The 16,999-nt window shown below is 47.4% G+C and overlaps 1 protein-coding gene across 4 annotated transcripts in view; it reads left to right on the top strand.

Moving 5' to 3' along the window:
* Positions 1-16,999, top strand: part of GFRA1 (GDNF family receptor alpha 1) — a 221,075-nt gene that overhangs the window by 150,146 nt on the left and 53,930 nt on the right. For all 4 annotated transcript variants that reach the window (XM_025397767.1, XM_025397766.1, XM_025397768.1 and 1 more), the window contains one exon: positions 2,882-3,218. In XM_025397767.1, the coding sequence (XP_025253552.1) occupies positions 2,882-3,218 (337 nt within the window). The remainder of the gene's footprint in view (positions 1-2,881; positions 3,219-16,999) is intronic.

Below are 16,999 nucleotides of genomic sequence, written 5' to 3'. Positions count from 1 at the left end.
CACATTTTCTTAATCCAGTCTATAATTGATGGACATTCAGGTTGGTTCCAAGTCTTTGCTATTGTGAATAGTGCCCACAACAAACATACATGTGCATGTGTCTTGATAGCAGCATGATTTATAATCCTTTGGGTATATACCCAGTAATGGGATGGCTGGGTCAAATGGTATTTCTAGTTCTAGATCCTTAAGGAACCGCCACATTGTCTTCCACAATGGTTGAACTAGTTTACAGTCCCACCAACAGTGTAAAAGTGTTCCTATTTCTCCACATCCTCTCCAGCACCTGTTGTTTCCTGACTTTTTAATGATCGCCATTCTAACTGGTGTGAGATGGTATCTCATTGTGGTTTTGATTTGCATTTCTCTGATGGCCAGTGATGATGAGCATTTTTTCATGTGTCTGTTGGCTGCATAAATGTCTTCTTTTGAGAACTGTTTGTTCATATCTTTTGCCCACTTTTTGATGGGGTTGTTTGGTTCTTTCTTGTAAATTTGTGTGAGTTCTTTGTAGGTTCTGGATATTAGCCCTTTGTCAGATGAGTAGATTGCAAAAATTTTCTCCCATTCTGTAGGTTGCCTGTTCACTCTGATGGTAGTTTCTTTTGCTGTGCAGAAGCTCTTTAGTTTAATTAGATCCCATTTGTCAATTTTGGCTTTTGTTGCCATTGCTTTTGGTGTTTTAGACATGAAGTCCTTGCCCATGCCTATGTCCTGAATGGTATTGCCTAGGTTTTCTTCTAGGATTTTTATGGTTTTAGATCTAACATTTAAGGCTTTAATCCATCTTGAATTAAGTTTTGTATCAGGTGTAAGGAAGGGATCCAGTTTCAGCTTTCCACATATGGCTAGCCAGTTTTCCCAGCACCATTTACTAAACAGAGAATCCTTTTCCCATTTACAGATGCCTGTAGATGTGTGGTATTATTTCTGAGGGCTCTGTTCTGTTCCATTGGTCTATATCTCTCTACAGCAAGTTTCTTGGACTCTGATGTCACAGGAAGACACATGAACCCGGAGCACAATGAAATGTGACTCGTGGTGCCAGGGTATCATGGTGTGATTTCAGATATTTACATATGGGTTTTCTGAAAGCAAGACGCATCTTCAGTAGAACAGGGAGAGTTGTTTTCCTAAAATGTTGGACTTGCTTTGTGTGCCCTTTGTTTATTTATGTACAATTTTTTAAATTGTAGCAAGAACATTTTGCATGCAATCTACCCTCTTAACAGAGTGTTAAGTGTACAATACAATATTGATAATAATCGGCACAGTGTTGTAGAGCACGTCTCTAGAACTTATTCATCTTGCATGACTGAAACTGTATTCCCTTTGAAGAGCAACTCCCCATTTTTTTTTTTCATTTTCTTCTCCAGCCCCTGGCAACCATCATTCCACTCTCTGCTTCTGTGAGTTTGACTATTTTAGATTCCGCCTATACGTGGAATCAGGCAGTATTTGTCCTTCTGTGACTGGTTTATTTTGCTTAGCTTAATGTCCTCAAGGTTTATCCATGTTGTCACGCATTGCAGGATTTCCTTCTTTTTCTAAGGCTGAATAATATACCGTGTGCCCTTTAGACAGGCAGCAAATACACTGCTCTGTCTTTCAGTCCCACCTAACCCAACTGTTCCTTGTCTCTTGTCAATTTTTTAGCCTTTTGTCATTTCCTAAATGCCTTCCTGGCCCCTATCAACTGGAGGCACATAAACAGAATGAAAGGCAGTCATAGAATCCATGGAGGGGCTGAGGCCTGAGGAGGAACTTGCTTGGGTATCTCATCCCACGGCTGCACAGTGCTGGTCCAACAGCTCCCTGCCCGCTCCAGAGAATCACTGCTACACTTCATCATCAGTACTCCATGGACTACCTTATACATTGTTTCTGGAAGGTTTTTCCATCACTTCCCTCTCCCTGAAGAAACATCCTTCTAATGGGGACAGGGTTGAATTCCTGTTGTCCGTTCATCCTTTAACCTCGCTATTGGGCTTGGGCTTGGCCTTGGCCTGCCTGCCCAGCACCGAATGGGCCCTGCCTCCACTATGCTTTTGCTGCAGACAGCAGAAGGCAGGCAGTGTGGATAGCACAGGGCAGGCGGTGTAGACAGCATTGGCTTCTCTGGTGGTGTGAGTGCATAGGTTGTGAGTTTCCTGGAGCCCATTGAAATTCTATTCAAAAGACAAGCTGAATTTTTCTAATCTAGAACCTTAGTACTCACAGAGCCCACGTGTTGTCTATGGTAAGTTAAGTGGTAATTGAGAGGTTTGCCAATTTTTATGTGATTGATTCTGGTTTTCTTTCAACATCCTGCGAACTAAAACTTAAATACAGCTTCGTTGTGGTTGCTTCTTCCTGTTTAGAGAATCTGGCATAATATTTTGTCTTCTGGGCTCAAATAACCATGTAATTACTCTGTAATCATATAGTAATTAGCATGTACTATATGCATTTATTACATAATTATATTCTTGGAGGATTGTACGGCAATTATACTTGCATTCAGCATATCATGAACAAGTATATAATTTGTTGTTTTTTTCTTTTATCCTCATTTCAGTTTACTAACCAGGGGCTGGAAGCTTATTCTCCTGTTGCCTCATATGTACATAGCCAGGCAGGTGCCTCTGTTTTGGCCTCACCTAGCACCTCCTAATTCTACATCTGTGAGAACGTTAGGAGCTTTTGTGCTGCTGTAGACTCCTAGTATTTGTACTCCTAGCTTTCTCTTGTCATGAAGTCATTAAGTTATTAGCTTCAAAACTCATTAAGTTCTAGAGCCACTGGCAATGCCAGATAAATGGCAAGATCTCAATTAAAACAGAGTAGGTGAGAACACAGAGCCAAGCACTGTGACCATGCCTGTCTTTCTCTGCATTTGCAGTGGAGCACATTCCCAAAGGGAACAACTGCCTGGATGCAGCCAAGGCCTGCAACCTCGACGACACTTGCAAGAAGTACAGATCAGCGTACATCACCCCGTGCACCACCAGCGTGTCCAACGATGTCTGCAACCGCCGCAAGTGCCACAAGGCCCTCCGGCAGTTCTTTGACAAGGTCCCGGCCAAGCACAGCTATGGAATGCTCTTCTGCTCCTGCCGGGACATCGCCTGCACAGAGCGGAGGCGACAGACCATCGTGCCTGTGTGCTCCTATGAAGAGAGGGAGAAGCCCAACTGTTTGAATTTGCAGGACTCCTGCAAGACGAATTACATCTGCAGGTAAGCGGGCACTGGCAGCCGGTGATTAATGAGGTGACAGGGAAAGTCTTGGTGGCTGCTTCGGCTGCTAAACTCCCTTTTCTGTGCTTCTACCAAGGTAGAGGAGGGAGGGGAACCCAGTTCATTTGAACGAACTGGCAAAAATCTGACCTCTGTGTCTGCCACGGAGTTCTTCAGAAGCTGCTCAGGCCTCTGTGCTGGCGAAAGTTCCCATCTTTAATCCGGGAATGCTTTGAGGGATGCTAGAATGAGGTAAAATACCACTGCCTTTCCTGGATACCTCTCAGGTGAGAGGGTCACCTGGGGGGCAGTGACCTCAAGGCACACACCTGCTCCTCAAGTCCTGAGGGCTGCCAGGGATTAAGTAAAGAGGAGCTGACTGGAGCTTTGGAGGCTCTTGAGCTTCAGGGGCAGAAACCTGGAAGAGACCAGTGAGAGGGATTGAGCAGAGTCCAGCCTTGGGGTGAACTTTGAATGCCTGGGTCTGTTCTGGACTATTCTGTGGCTATGAAGAGGTCACCCTCCCACTTAGCTAATCTCCCAGATCTCAGCCTCCATCAGAAACTTGATGAGCCTGGACCATGTTGTTAAAAATATTCACTTCCTTTTGCTTTTTGGCCATTTCTGAATTTACTTTGATATCTGAAGGAGTCCATGAATACACTTTCTGTGTTTAAGAAACAAAAAACTGGCTGGGCGTGGTGGCTCACGCCTGAAATCTCAGCATTTTGGGAGGCTGAGATGGGTGGATCACCTGAGGTCAGGAGTTTGAGACCAGCCTGGCCAACATGGCGAAACCCTGTCCCTAGTAAAAATACAAAAAATTAGCCAGGTGTGGTGGCAGGCGCCTGTAATCCCAGCTACTTGGGAGGCTGAGACAGGAGAATCACTTGAGCCTGGGAGGTGGAGGTTGCAGTGAGGCAAGATGGCACCATTGTACTCCTGCCTGGGGGACAAGAGCGAAAATCTGTCTCAAAAGAAAAAAAAGAAAAACCACAGGCCTGGCACAGTGGCTTACACCTGTAATCCCAACGGTTTGGGAGGCTGAGGCAGTCAGATTGCTCGAGGTCAGGAGTTCGAGATCAGCCTGGCCCACATGGTGAAACCCTGCCTCTACCAAAAACACAAAAGCTAGCCAGGCGTGGTAGTACATGCCTTTGGTCCCAGCTACTCAGGAGGCTGAGGTAGGAGAATTTTTTGAACCTGGGAAGTGAAGGATGCAGTGAGCAGAGATCATGCCACTGCCCTACAGCCTGGGTGAAAGAGTAGGACCTTGTCTCAAAACAAACAAATCAACAAACACAAACCACAAACACAGCAGTATAGATGTAGGTAGAGTGAAAAGAGAAAGTTACCCTTTACTCTGCTCCCATTCACCCCCAAGCTTCAGGCAGTCACTGTTAACCATTTCGTGTGTGTCCTCCCAGAACTTAGTGTTGAATTCAGTTGCTGATTGAAGCAAGTAGATTTGGGGTATCATATTGAAAAACAACTGTACTTTGTCCCCAGGTAGAAGCCCTCAATATATGCTAAGCCAGTGGACAAGCAGATGGGAGTATGACCATGTACTTGTTTTTTATTGGTTCCCCATTTCTAAAAAGCCAAGAGCAGGAAAAAAAAAAAAAAAAAAGTCTGCGATGTTGAAGATTCTGAGTTTCTGTTCAACTTAAGTTTTATTCCGGTAGAATGGGAACCCACTCTTTCCTTAAACCAGCTGTAATAATGACCAAAGAAAATTGTAAGTCCTCGTTATCTGTATAACCCTCTCATGCTGAAGACTTTCTGGGAGTAATGTTTCTCCTCCTTTCTAAAACAAGTTGGAAGCAAGAGACCTGCTCTATGAGGAAGGACTCGGATGACCAAGCATCTTATGAACTGAGTTTGCATCTTGGGAAGAAACAGGTGTTCCAGCAACACAATACAAGGACGCTTCCTCACTTCCAAGCCCCTGGTTCATTAAGGCACTCTAGCTGTGGGCTAGAAGCAGGGATAGGTGTGCTAGAAGGGTCCTGAGAAAGAGGCAGAGCCTCAGCAAGCCAGGAACCTGGGGAAGCCAATCAGTTAGGGTGTTGAAGCACCTTCTGCTGAAGATGAATAAAATGAATGCAGCCAAGAAGCTGCAGGGAGCTTTGCTCGGGGTCCAGGGATGGGATGGAGCAGAGATCCTGAAGATCTCTGGATGTGAAACCCCCATTCCTGGGGCCCCTTTAGTCTCTGAGCAAAAGGGATCCCCCTTCTGGGAGCAGGACTGGATTTCTAGGGTCTTACTTGGCTTAATGCTAGACAGCTCCTCTGTGTCTCTATAATAAGATGGGATCTTGTCCACTGATGGTTCCAAGCCAGGAGACCTGGGCTTTCGGTCCTGCCTCAAGATGGGAAGCTGTATAGGGCAGAAATGGAGCTGTGGATGAGTATTCCATCTATGGAATGATGGCTGGGAGGTGGGAGAGGTGGTGGTGATGGAGCTTTTCCTTCCTCTTCTCCCAGGTTTATCTTACACAAGATGGCCAGAGAAGGTCTGGGACCTCCCCTCACATATTGAGAAAGCCCATATTGAGCAGATAATTTGCATTCTCTGGCTTGTTCTTCTAAAAAGAGATAATCATTTGAGGGTTGGTGAGAATTCATTAGATCAAATTGCTTTCCTGCTAAGCTGTAGTGAGAATAGCTGGGAGTTGAGAACTTAGAGGGCTCTAGAGGAGGCGATGGGAGGAACCTGCAGATAACAGGATGGTTTAGGTGCTGTCTGGGGCCTCAGACTGAGGAAGGAACAAGTTCCAGGAACTGTTTGTGACATCCGTAATAGCAGGGAGTGGACTCAGCTGACAGCACAGAAATGTACAGCAGGAAGCAGACGGCCCTTGTCTGTGTATTGACTTTGCCTGATCTTCCTGGAGTGGACAGCAGCCACCATGCACTGGGGTGAAGGATCCCTAGGCTGGATGGTGGGACTAGAGGCGTGTTTGTGCTGCTGCCACATTTCTGGCTCTGGGAGAAACTCAGAGGCTGTTTAGGAATCCAGATCTAGACTGTCCTGGGGCCCTACCCAGTGAAATTTGTCTCAGTGTGATTGATGGGTTTTATACACTGTCTTGAGCCTTTCCTGGGAAGCTGAATCCATGACTTCCCTCGTGTTACCCATTGTCAAGTGATTTAGCCCATAATTTCTTTCCAGAGCCTGGATTTATTACTCATGATTACCCCCTCCCTGTCGGAGGTGCTAAATGTAATTTGAGCTGCTAGGTTGGCTAGCAGTGTTTGCTTCCATCACATTTTATTACTCTTGCCTTTAATTTTATTCCTTTTATCCCATCCCTTCTCAATCCATCTGTGTGAGGCCATTGCTGTTCTACCCAGAGTAGCAGCTGGTACTAGCGGGAGCTGGGGGTTCTTTGGGTCTCACATTATAGTTGCTATAACCCTAACCCCACCACTGATGTGATGACTTGAGGTCTCATTTGAATAGCCCCAAAGGGAAGGGATGGCAAGAGGGAAACTTGCTTCCTAAAAACCATATTCTTGGAAAGCTCACACTTTCAAATGCTCCATTTACATCTTAACATCAGCAACCATCAAAGAGCTGTTCAAGCTCATTAAAAGCTCCCTGAATTTAATATTTTCCAACTGAGGGCCTACAGGTTTCCTTCCCCAGGGTCCAACAGTGCCTCTGCACAGAACCTGTCTCTCTTCCGCCTTATGCCTTCAAACAGATGAGAAGCAACATTAGCTTTTCTGTTTGACTTTGTTTTCCTTTTTCCTTTTCCCTTTTAGGGAAGCTGACAGATTCCTTTCCCCTTGAGGTAGCTGGGGAGAGTCAGAGCCTGACTGTTTGGGCCTCCAAGCTTGTCTACAGAAAAGCAAATGCAGAGGTATTATTAGAAGGGTGAGATGGAATTTCAAAGCCTCACAGTCTTCCCCCCAAGCAATGTCTCCCCTGCCAGGTTTCCTCTGGTTGCTTTTCTTAGTGCCTGGAAAGATATCAGGACTGGTTTGTCCGAATGGAAGCTAACCTTTTGTTCCTGATGCAAATCTGTATAATTTAAACTTATATCTTCCCTCCTGTCTAAGCACTGGCTCGGGTGCCACAAATAAGTTCCTATCTCTTTATTGTAATTAATCGCTCAAGTACCTCAGCTATTCTTCATTACCAGGCAGTCCAGCGCCTTCCCCCTGGGCAAGTTCCCTCATGTTTTCATCGAAGAACCACAGAGGTAGACTCCAAAATCCCTTCTGCTTCCAGTGTCAAGCAAAGAGGGAACCCAAGTCTGCTAAGCAGCCCGCTTGCCTGTGCCTTTAGCTGCTGCCACATGGTGTCGCTGTTGAGAAAAAACTCAGGGTATGCTTGGTGGTTTAGTGGCCTCGTCCTTCTGGGGCATTCAGCATGTGCGGCAGAGCTGCTTCACCTGAGTGACAACACCTAGTTTATACTCACGTATGCAGCCATTGTTTCCGAAGCATGACATTTTGCTCTGGGGAGCTACGTTCTAAGGGGTTCCAATCAGAGCCAGCCCTCTACCTTGAACACCAGTAGCCCAGGCTCTACGTTTTCTGGCAGTGTGTTACTAGGTAGAATTGAATGCTTCTCTTTTTTCTTTTGTTTAATTATTATTTTTTAGAGACAGAGTCTCATTCCGTTACCCAGGCTGGAGTACAGTATTGCAGTCAAGGCTTTCTGTAGCCTCTAACTCCTGGGCTCTAGTGATCCCCTTATCTCAGCCTCCCATGTAGCTGGGACTACAGGTGCATGCTACCATGCCTGGCAAATTTATTTTAATTAATTAATTATTTATTTTTAGAGACAGGGTCTTGCTATGTTGCCCAGGCTGCTCTTAGGCTCCTGGCCTGGAGTGATCCTACTGCCTCAGCCTTCTGAGTAGCTGGAAATTGAATGTTACATTTGCATTCCTATTGCCAACTGTGCTGGGTTAAGGGTATCTCCCTCCTTTTAGAAAGATTCTGATAATGCTGAACCTCAAAAGGAAATGGGTCAGGGGCTCTATGTCCTCGGTCCCCAAAGTTCTCTTGACCCTGCTAGAGATATGATACACTTGTTCTTCCTGGTGTCCAACTCTCTGTCCCCATAATCTCCAAGAGTGGTGGCTTTGACGAAATCACCATATATGGTTTTCCCATTCCCCAGGGATCGAGGACCCTGTAATTGTATCCTGGATGCCTGGGGGATTTTTAGCAGAACCAAGAAGGCCTTCCTTGGCATAACTCCAGGAGAACAGCACATGCAATTTCCAAAGTTCTGCCCTCACCAGCACTGCATTTGCCACACTGGGGTTGACCCCGTGACACTTAGAGGAAATGTAATGTTGTTAGTTGGTTGATCAGGGCAACTGGGGAAATATGTCATAAAACCATGCAGCGAATTTCTGCTCCCATAATTTATTTGGTCTGACAGTGTTAGTGCACCTTTAAAAGGTGAGAAATGTGTTTCATTTGCCTGGAATGAGAACCCCGTTTCACAATAAACTGTGGATCTTAGAGATCAAGGACATCCTCTACTGTTTGGGCTTAAATTCCTGAGTCAAATACTGGATCCCACATCACTGTATCCAGGCTTGCCTTGACATGCAGCAAGCGCAGGAGAAAATGGCTCAGGATAATTAATGCCTAAAACTAGATGGGTAGATTAATTTGGCACTTAATTTTATTTTACGCTGATTCATTCACAAATGGAAATCAGCAATTAGACAATGCAAACTTTTGAACCGTGGAAAGAAAGGTTCGGGAATATGAGAAAATACAAGTAAAACATTTTCCAGTTCATTTGAGCAGTTTTCATTTCAAATGATTACACGGGTGTCTCTAGCAATGCGTTTGGAGTGCCGAATGGCGCGTTTTTAATATGCCCCACCTACACAAGCCACCCGCCACCCTGTCTGCTCTGGGGGCTGCTGGACTCCTATGTGCCTGCAGCAGATTCATCAAGACCCTGAGAGAAGAGCAAGCAGGTTCTCTGACATCTGCTACTGCCCGCCCTCGTGCTCTTTGACTCCATCCTGTGGGGAGGGGCACCTTCCTGCTGGCTCTTCCAGCCTGCCCCTTCTGCCTGCACCACCTCCTGATGTGTGGCCCTTCAGCTCCACTCAGCAGTGGCAGAGCTCTATCAGCTTGGGCTCTCAGAGGTAACCTGAGCCCTGGACCAGACAGGAGCCAGCTATGACCTGCCCCATCTCGCCTTCTATCTCATTCCTTATCTCTCTGTTGGCAGAGGTGGGTGTGAAGCCATTTGTCTGCCCCTGCTGGAGCCTGTCCCTGTCTAGTTTTACTCCCTGTTCTCCCTCTCTCCAGCCGGTCCCCTCCCTGCATCTGCCCAAGCTCAGGGTCTCTGCCTCATTTTCCTTGCTATGTCTTCCTTCACCTGCCCAAGTCCTCCCAATCACTTTTTCACTCTTGGCTCAGAGAGAGAAAGAAGCAGGGACTCCTTGTCTTTGCATTTGCATATTGTGTTGATCATTGGATCTGTGTGGACAGATGGACTCTTGGCACCAGACCATCTTTTATCATCTTTGCGTGTGAATGCGGATGGAAAAGGAATGGAATGGAATCCACCCAGGAGGCCCAAACAGAGGGCCTGTATTTCTTTGGAGAAGGGGTGTCACAGCAGAGGGCCTCAGGAGCCATCTTCAGATCAGGCCTTGATGGCCAAGGAGTGGGGAAGGGGATACAGTGGTTGAGGTGGGAAGAAGGGGCCTTGGGGACTGTCATGGCGGCAGAGGGAGAAAACTCAGTGCCATAGAAAGGCGAGCTATTGGGGCCTCCTGTGTCAGAGGGGTGCTGGATTTTATCTATCAAAGGTTTAGGAGAGCATCAGAAAACTCCCAGGTGGGAGCAACATGGAGGGAGGGTTGGAGTGGTAGATATAGTGGCTGGGATCAAGTTAGGAAGCTCCTGCAGTTGACCCCATGAGAAGTGATGAGCACAGAGGCCCACATGAACAGGACAGGAATTTGGGAGACCCGCTGGACACTGTGGAGGTACTGACTAAATCTTTACTGAATGAATACATTTAAAACATGACTAGATCTCAGAGAAGGGGCTGGGATATAGGGGTCGGGTTACAATCGTCCGCATAGTGGTTGTCGTAAAAGATGCTTGGTAAGATTTGTTCTCTAGAGAAAGTGGGTGAAATGAGAAATCGGCCAAAGTCTGAACCTTGGGAGCACCAGGTGTATGGTGGGGGTGTCTGAAGGGGACTTAGAAGTTGGAGAGTTGGAGAACCCAGCAAAGGACCTTGAAAAGCCAAAGGGGAACAGAGTCTTAAGAAGAAAAGGGACCTGTAATCCCAGCACTTTGGGAGGCCGAGACGGGCGGATCACGAGGTCAGGAGATCGAGACCATCCTGGCTAACACGGTGAAACCCCGTCTCTATTAAGAAATACAAAAAACTAGCCGGGCGAGGTGGCGGGCGCCTGTAGTTCCAGCTACTCGGGAGGCTGAGGCCGGAGAATGGCGTAAACCCGGGAGGCGGAGCTTGCAGTGAGCTGAGATCCGGCCACTGCACTCCAGCCTGGGTGACAGAGCGAGACTCCGTCTCAAAAAAAAAAAAAAAAAAAAAAAAAGAAAAAGAAGAAAAGGGAGATGGTCATTGGTGTTGATCACTCAGAGAGCACAGGAGAACTCACGGAAACAATTCAGTACATAGGAAGTATATCCTTCCATCTGTTTCTCCACCCATTTCTCTCTCCTTCCATTTATCCATTCAGTTTTCCATTCATCCATCTGTCCATCCATCATCCATCTGTCCATACCTTCATTCCTCTCTCCATCAATCTATACCTACTTCCATCCCCCCATCCCACCATCTATCCACCCATTCATCTATCCACTCATCCATTTATCTATCCATCCACCCACCCACCCATCCATCTCTCCCTCCCTCGCTCCACCCATCCATCCATCTGGCCGGCACTTACTGTGCTAGGAATAACAACCTGATATCTCAGCTACAGTGCAGAGAGGAAGGCAAGCACACACAGTCACGACAGCATGGTGTGACAGTCTCTGGCAGGAAGGGACAAAGTGCTGAGAACAGCCAGCTGAGTGTGGCTGTTAGCAAGGCTTCTTGGAGAAAGCCGCCATCTGAGCTGGACTAGCCAATGACTGGCATGGAAGAGAGTCACAAGGCAAAGGCCCAGAGCTGTGGGTTTGAGGAAGGCACAGGAAGTAAAAAAAACAAAACAACAACAACAACAATGCATTCACTAGGTGCTGCTGCTGATCAGCACTGAGGTACACACCTCACAAATGTGATCTCTCATCAACCCAGCCAGCCTGCACGGGGGTGATCAGTGGAGTGGCCAGCCCAAGGGTCACCCCGCTCCCACACAGACGACGTAGGAATCGGCGCAGTCTTCCTAACTCCGAAACCTGGTGTCTGTCACTATTTCCAGATGACTATCTTTCATGATGGGAATACAATGTTCTTACACTGTTCGGCCTTTACTACCTTTAGTTCCAGACAGCCAGAATGATAATTCTGGCCAGCCTCTGAATGCAGACACTCTTTATGGCTCAGTAACTAAGACAGCATCCGTGTTAAAGGCAGTTTTTAAAGAGAGGTAGAACATCATGTCCATAAGAGCCTCTTAGCGTCATTTAAAAAATAAAAGCTGCTTAGGTAATACAAGCTCATTAGGTTCTTTATCTAATTTCCTTTTGAACACTCATTGCTTATTATAGAGTGGTTTCTCTGTGACAGCTTACTGATTTCAAAAGAGTCGTTTCTACAAATAGGAAAAAAATACCCCTCCAGACCACTCTGGCTTTACTATTAATATTGTTAGCTCAATTATTTGGTCCAGGCACATTTATTGGGCACAATCCGCTGGACAGTGAGGGTCCTGCATGTGTGGGTGGTGCACCCCTTCCCAGGCATGCACACTCACCTGGTTTGGATTCCTTAACTCCCTGCTGAACTGTCACTGACCATCAGTGTCCTCAACCCTAACCTACCTGAAGGCAGTGGACGTCTGGCACCTGGCTGTGTCTCAGAGCAAATGAATTCTTTGCTGTCACAAATTTATTTAGAGCAACAACCAGCTCTAAATAATCCATGGTGTCACCAGTTTGGGGTCATCCAGGTGTTTCAGCTTCCTGCCTTCTCCCTGGCTTGTGGCCATTACGTGAATCATCAGGAAACCCTCCATTTTATGGATTGCATCTTGAGAGTACGGTGCTGCGCCTGTAATCTCAACTACTCCAGAGGCTGAGGTAGGAGATTAGCTTGAACCTGGGAGGCAGAGGTTGCAGTGAGCCGAGATTGTACCATTGCCCTCCAGCCTGGGCAACAAGCGCGAAACTTGATCTCAAAAAAGAAAAAAGAGAGAGAGAGTACAGTGCTGGTGAAAGGGGTGGTGGACACAAGACCTCTGGATCTTTACCAGACCTGAAGAAGAGGAGGTGGGCGGGGGAACTCAAAGGGGGTCTATGGGTCTGTGGACTTCAGACCACCTTGTTCAACTGCAGGTGGCTGAGGGAGACCTCCGCTGGTCCCCTCTACTGCTCTGTGCAGCTTGTCTCTCTTCAAAGAGGACCCTTCTGCTCTGCCCACCGGCCGCCTCCTGCTAGCACTCATGAAGTTCACAGGCATACTGCACCAGCTGCAGGCCCCTCAAGCCCAGGCCCAACCTAGCCCAGCCAGATTTCATGATCGTTTTTTTTTTCTAATTCCCAGGGAAGGGGGTGTTTCCATTTCCTATAGCTCTGTTTTCAAAGGTGTTTCATCCACGGAGCAACAAATTGGGGTGCAAAAGAATGGGGAGAAGGAAGACGTCAGTAGCCTGTGACCCAGAGCAGTCTCATCTTTGCATGGGGAAATCTGCCCCCTTAGTTACAGGCTGACTGTATTTAAGGAGAGGAGCATGTCCTGTGTTTAATTAACATTCAGTGACTTAAGGAGGGCTCCGTGGAGGGTAGGGCTGGGCTGGGCTGGGCAGTGCGACACCAGAGCACCCCCTCCCGTGCATGGGCTCATCTCACCCCGGGAGCCTGACCCTGGGAACCTGCCAGCACCCTCTTCCATGCTGCTAGGAGGGTCCTCTGGCAGTCACCTCTTCCCCTGGCCTCCCCACCTGCCAGGCCAGTGTGGGCCTGGGTGTCACAGCCAGGCTTAGAATCCTGCTCCACCCAGGGAGACTCCAGACTCCCCCACACCCATCCCAGGCATTACCACAAGTGAGGATCCTGCAGTCACATTGCCATTTACATTTCTACAGGGCATTTCCAACTCAGTGAATGGGAAATTGCTCGTCATTTCCAAAGGCAATTAATTATGCAGAAAATTTTGCATCCAAGAAACACAAGAATTTAAAAGAACCATCAATGTGAAAAGTACCATACCATGCTGGAGTCTTGGGATTTTTTTCCCTTCCCCAGTAGTTGTCAGCGTAAGCGTTTGTGAGTTAGGCGGACCTGGGCTTGCGTTGCGATTTTGTTAGTTCTGTGACACCAGCTGCCGGAGGCCTCAGTTTCCCATCCATAAATGGAGATAATGACTCCATCTTCATAGGGCTGCGGTGAGGACTAAATGAGATATTTTTGTGCAAGTACATCAGCATGTGCCTGCCATCTAACCCAGAAAACTCTCAATAAATATGTCGTCCTTTCTCTTTCACTTTTCCCCACAAGTTTTTATCAGGGAGGACAAAGCTTAAGATTCTAAATGTGATATCCCCCAGAACAGACAGAGATCTTTGAAGTAGAACTTGTGAGCTGGTGTGTTGTATGTGCCTGTAGTCTCAGCTGCTCAGGAGGCTGAGGTGGGAGGATCATGTGTGTCCAGGAGTTCAAGTCCAGCCTGGACTACATGGCAAGACCCTGTCCCTAAAAATAATAATAATAATAATAATAATTAAAGTAGGATTTATGAGCGGGCAGATTCCCATTACTCTACACTTCTCTGCACCCACAGCACTAAACGTCATGTGGAAATGCCACATGGCTAAGCTTGATAATCACCCTCTTTCAGCCTTTGTACCATTAGGGAAAACGGGGGGGTGGAGGCGGAGGCAGACAGAGTCTAGAGGTGTTTGGAGCATGTGTCATCTCAAGAACATTTCTGTCCAGAATATACAATTATTGGCACACAAAGATACACAGTAAGATGTGAGCAGAGCTGGCCCTGAGACTACTGGGCACAGAGTGGGGAGATTCACTATTGTCTGGACTGAATAGGCAGTGGGAGCCCTCTGGCAGCCTCTTGGCCACGTGCTTCTTCTGTGACCTGGAGTAACTGTGAATCAGGGGCTCTCAGAGGTGCTTGTGTCTGAGTCAGTGATGTGAGGGATCCAGCAAAGGGCAGCCACTGACTCAGTGAGACTGAATCTGAAGCCCCCTCCCTCTGGATGTTTCCATGTTGTGAATCACCCCATCTTCCCCTTAGGAAGCAAAGCCACAACTGGGGGCAGAGTGGCTTGTCATATAGGACTCAGGAGCTCAGAATGTGCAGAGCTGGGGACATGGTTATAGGAACGAGTGGATGGCGGTGACGGTGGTGAGGGTGATGACGAGACGAGCAACACATACTTGACATTTACTTTGTGCCAGGCCCTGGGCTGAGCTCTTTGCAGCAACCTTGGAAGTGGGAGCTGTTATCCTCCCTGTCGCTGGATGAGGAGGTGAGATCTTGAACAACTTCCACATCACCCAAGTGGTGCTGCTGGAACCAAAGGCAATTAATTATGCTGCAGGTGCAGCCCCTCTCTGCTGCCCCGCTCCACAGTCAAGGAACCCAGAGGGTCTGTGGGGCTGCGGAGCTCATGTTGCCGAATGCTGCACTGCCCATTTCTGTACACGACGCGCCTGTCTTGTCAACCACCCACAGAACTCCCAGAGACACCCAGGGAGAGTGGAATTGGATACTGGGGGTTACTTTACTTGTACTTCTTATTTATTTTAAAACAAAAATTTTAAAATAAGGGACCTTTGGGTCTTGTCAAAATAGGGCTTAAGTGCTCCTTGGCAAACATAGTTCATTTATCATTAAAACAGCAGTTTTCAAACTTTTTGGTTTCTGGAATCCTTTACACCCTTAGAAAATTACTGAGGATCTCAACGGGCTTTTGTTTATGTGCGCTAAATCTATAGGTACTTACCACAGTGGATTGAAGGTGAAAAGCAGTTTACATATTTATTACTTCATTTAAAAATAACATCAAGCAGCTCATTACATGTTACCATAAATAACAGAACATGCTTTTATTAACAATCATTATATTCTCCAAAAAAAAAAAATTAGGGAAAAGTGTGGCATTGTTTTTACATTTTTACAAATTTAGCATCTGGCTGGAAGGCGGCTGGGAGAGAGAGAAAAAGGTCACTAAGGTCTGAGTATGCTAGGAAAACAGTTTTGGTCTCACTGACCCCTTACAAGGTTCCCTGAGACTGCCGGGATCCCTGGACCTCTCTTTGAGAACTGCTGTGCTAGATGGACCAGAGTACTCTTGGGCTGGAAGACTTGTGTGTGCACCAGCACTCCTGTGGTCTCCCTGAACCAGCACAGTCTGGGGTGTGTGCCTGCCTTGTGCCCAGCTCCGTTAGCCACAGTGGGTCAGGACGCCGAGGCTGTGAGATGTCTGCCCCAGCCAAGCACTAGAGCCCCTCCAGGTGGAAACGGGTTGAGTAATTAGAGAACCTTGCAGCATCTAGCATCAGCTGTGCAGTCGCTTCGGGGCTGCTTGGCAGGCTGGAGCACTGAGCCCAGCTTGGTTTCTTGCTCTGAGAGATGCCCTCCTGATAGCTCCTTTGTAGATGGTTCCTCTCTTGTCTAGCATGCCGAAAGATTTCACCGTCATATTCAGCTTGATCAGGCAGAACTCTGAGCTGCTGTGCAAAAACCTTTGTGTCCAGAAGGGCTCAGTGGAGCTTTTCTCTTACCAAGTAGGGGTTTGGGGAGAGTGCCACAGGTCAGCCTCCGGTGCTTAGAATGCTGGCTGGTGCCTTGATGTGGGCCATCTCAGGGGCAGCCCCCCTCTGCTCTTTCTGATACATAATCATTTGCCACAGGGACAACTAAATGATGACAATGACAGTATCCCTGGGCTAACCCTTAGACTTGGAAAAGCCGGGAACCTGGAAGTTTCAGGTGCCGGGGAGCAGCCAGCAGTTGGAATTCCTATTGGAGAGTTAGCTGGCTTCATCTAACAGCTTGGAGAGGGAATGCCGCCTCTCCAAGAATGTTCACTCCAGCAAAGGAGCTTGACACTGTCCCAGGAAACCTTTCCGTAGAAATAAGGCAAAAGCGAATGCAGATACAGCTCTTTCACACTAAAAAATTCAAGTGAAACATGTTTAGTTACAAATGCGGTATTACGGCTTGAGAACATTTGCTTTTTGCCTATTGGACGGGCTGGTGTTTTGTCATTGCCGGAGATTGGTTTGTTCACTGGTTCAGTTGGACCAGATTTCCAGGTGCTTTGTAGGGCCCCGAAGGCCAGAGGTGAGGGAGGTGCCTGTGCCCACAGAGTGCACATGCAGGGACAGTCACCAGTGCTGTGCCAGCCCAGCCTCGTGGGGAAGGATGGGCTCAGGGACTTCTCAGAGGCGCCTTTGCTCTGGGGCTGTGGATCTCCAGCTTTTGCCTAAGTTGGGATTTGTTTTCTTTTCATGAGGTCTAGGGTAAGGCCTGAGAATTTGCATTTCTAAAGCATTCCCAGAGCTGCTGCTGCTGCTGGCCTGGGTTCACCATTCCATGCTGCCTTAGAGAATGTTGGCCAGGTGATCTAGGCTGATGGCTTCATCCTGCTCTCAACTGGGTCTGCAAAGCTGAAAAT

The sequence above is a fragment of the Theropithecus gelada genome, chromosome 9, assembly GCF_003255815.1.
Source record: "Theropithecus gelada isolate Dixy chromosome 9, Tgel_1.0, whole genome shotgun sequence".
In the NCBI taxonomy this organism is placed as follows: domain Eukaryota; kingdom Metazoa; phylum Chordata; class Mammalia; order Primates; family Cercopithecidae; genus Theropithecus; species Theropithecus gelada.
Note: the sequence above shows the minus strand (reverse complement) of the source record. Positions and strands in the feature narration are given on the sequence as shown.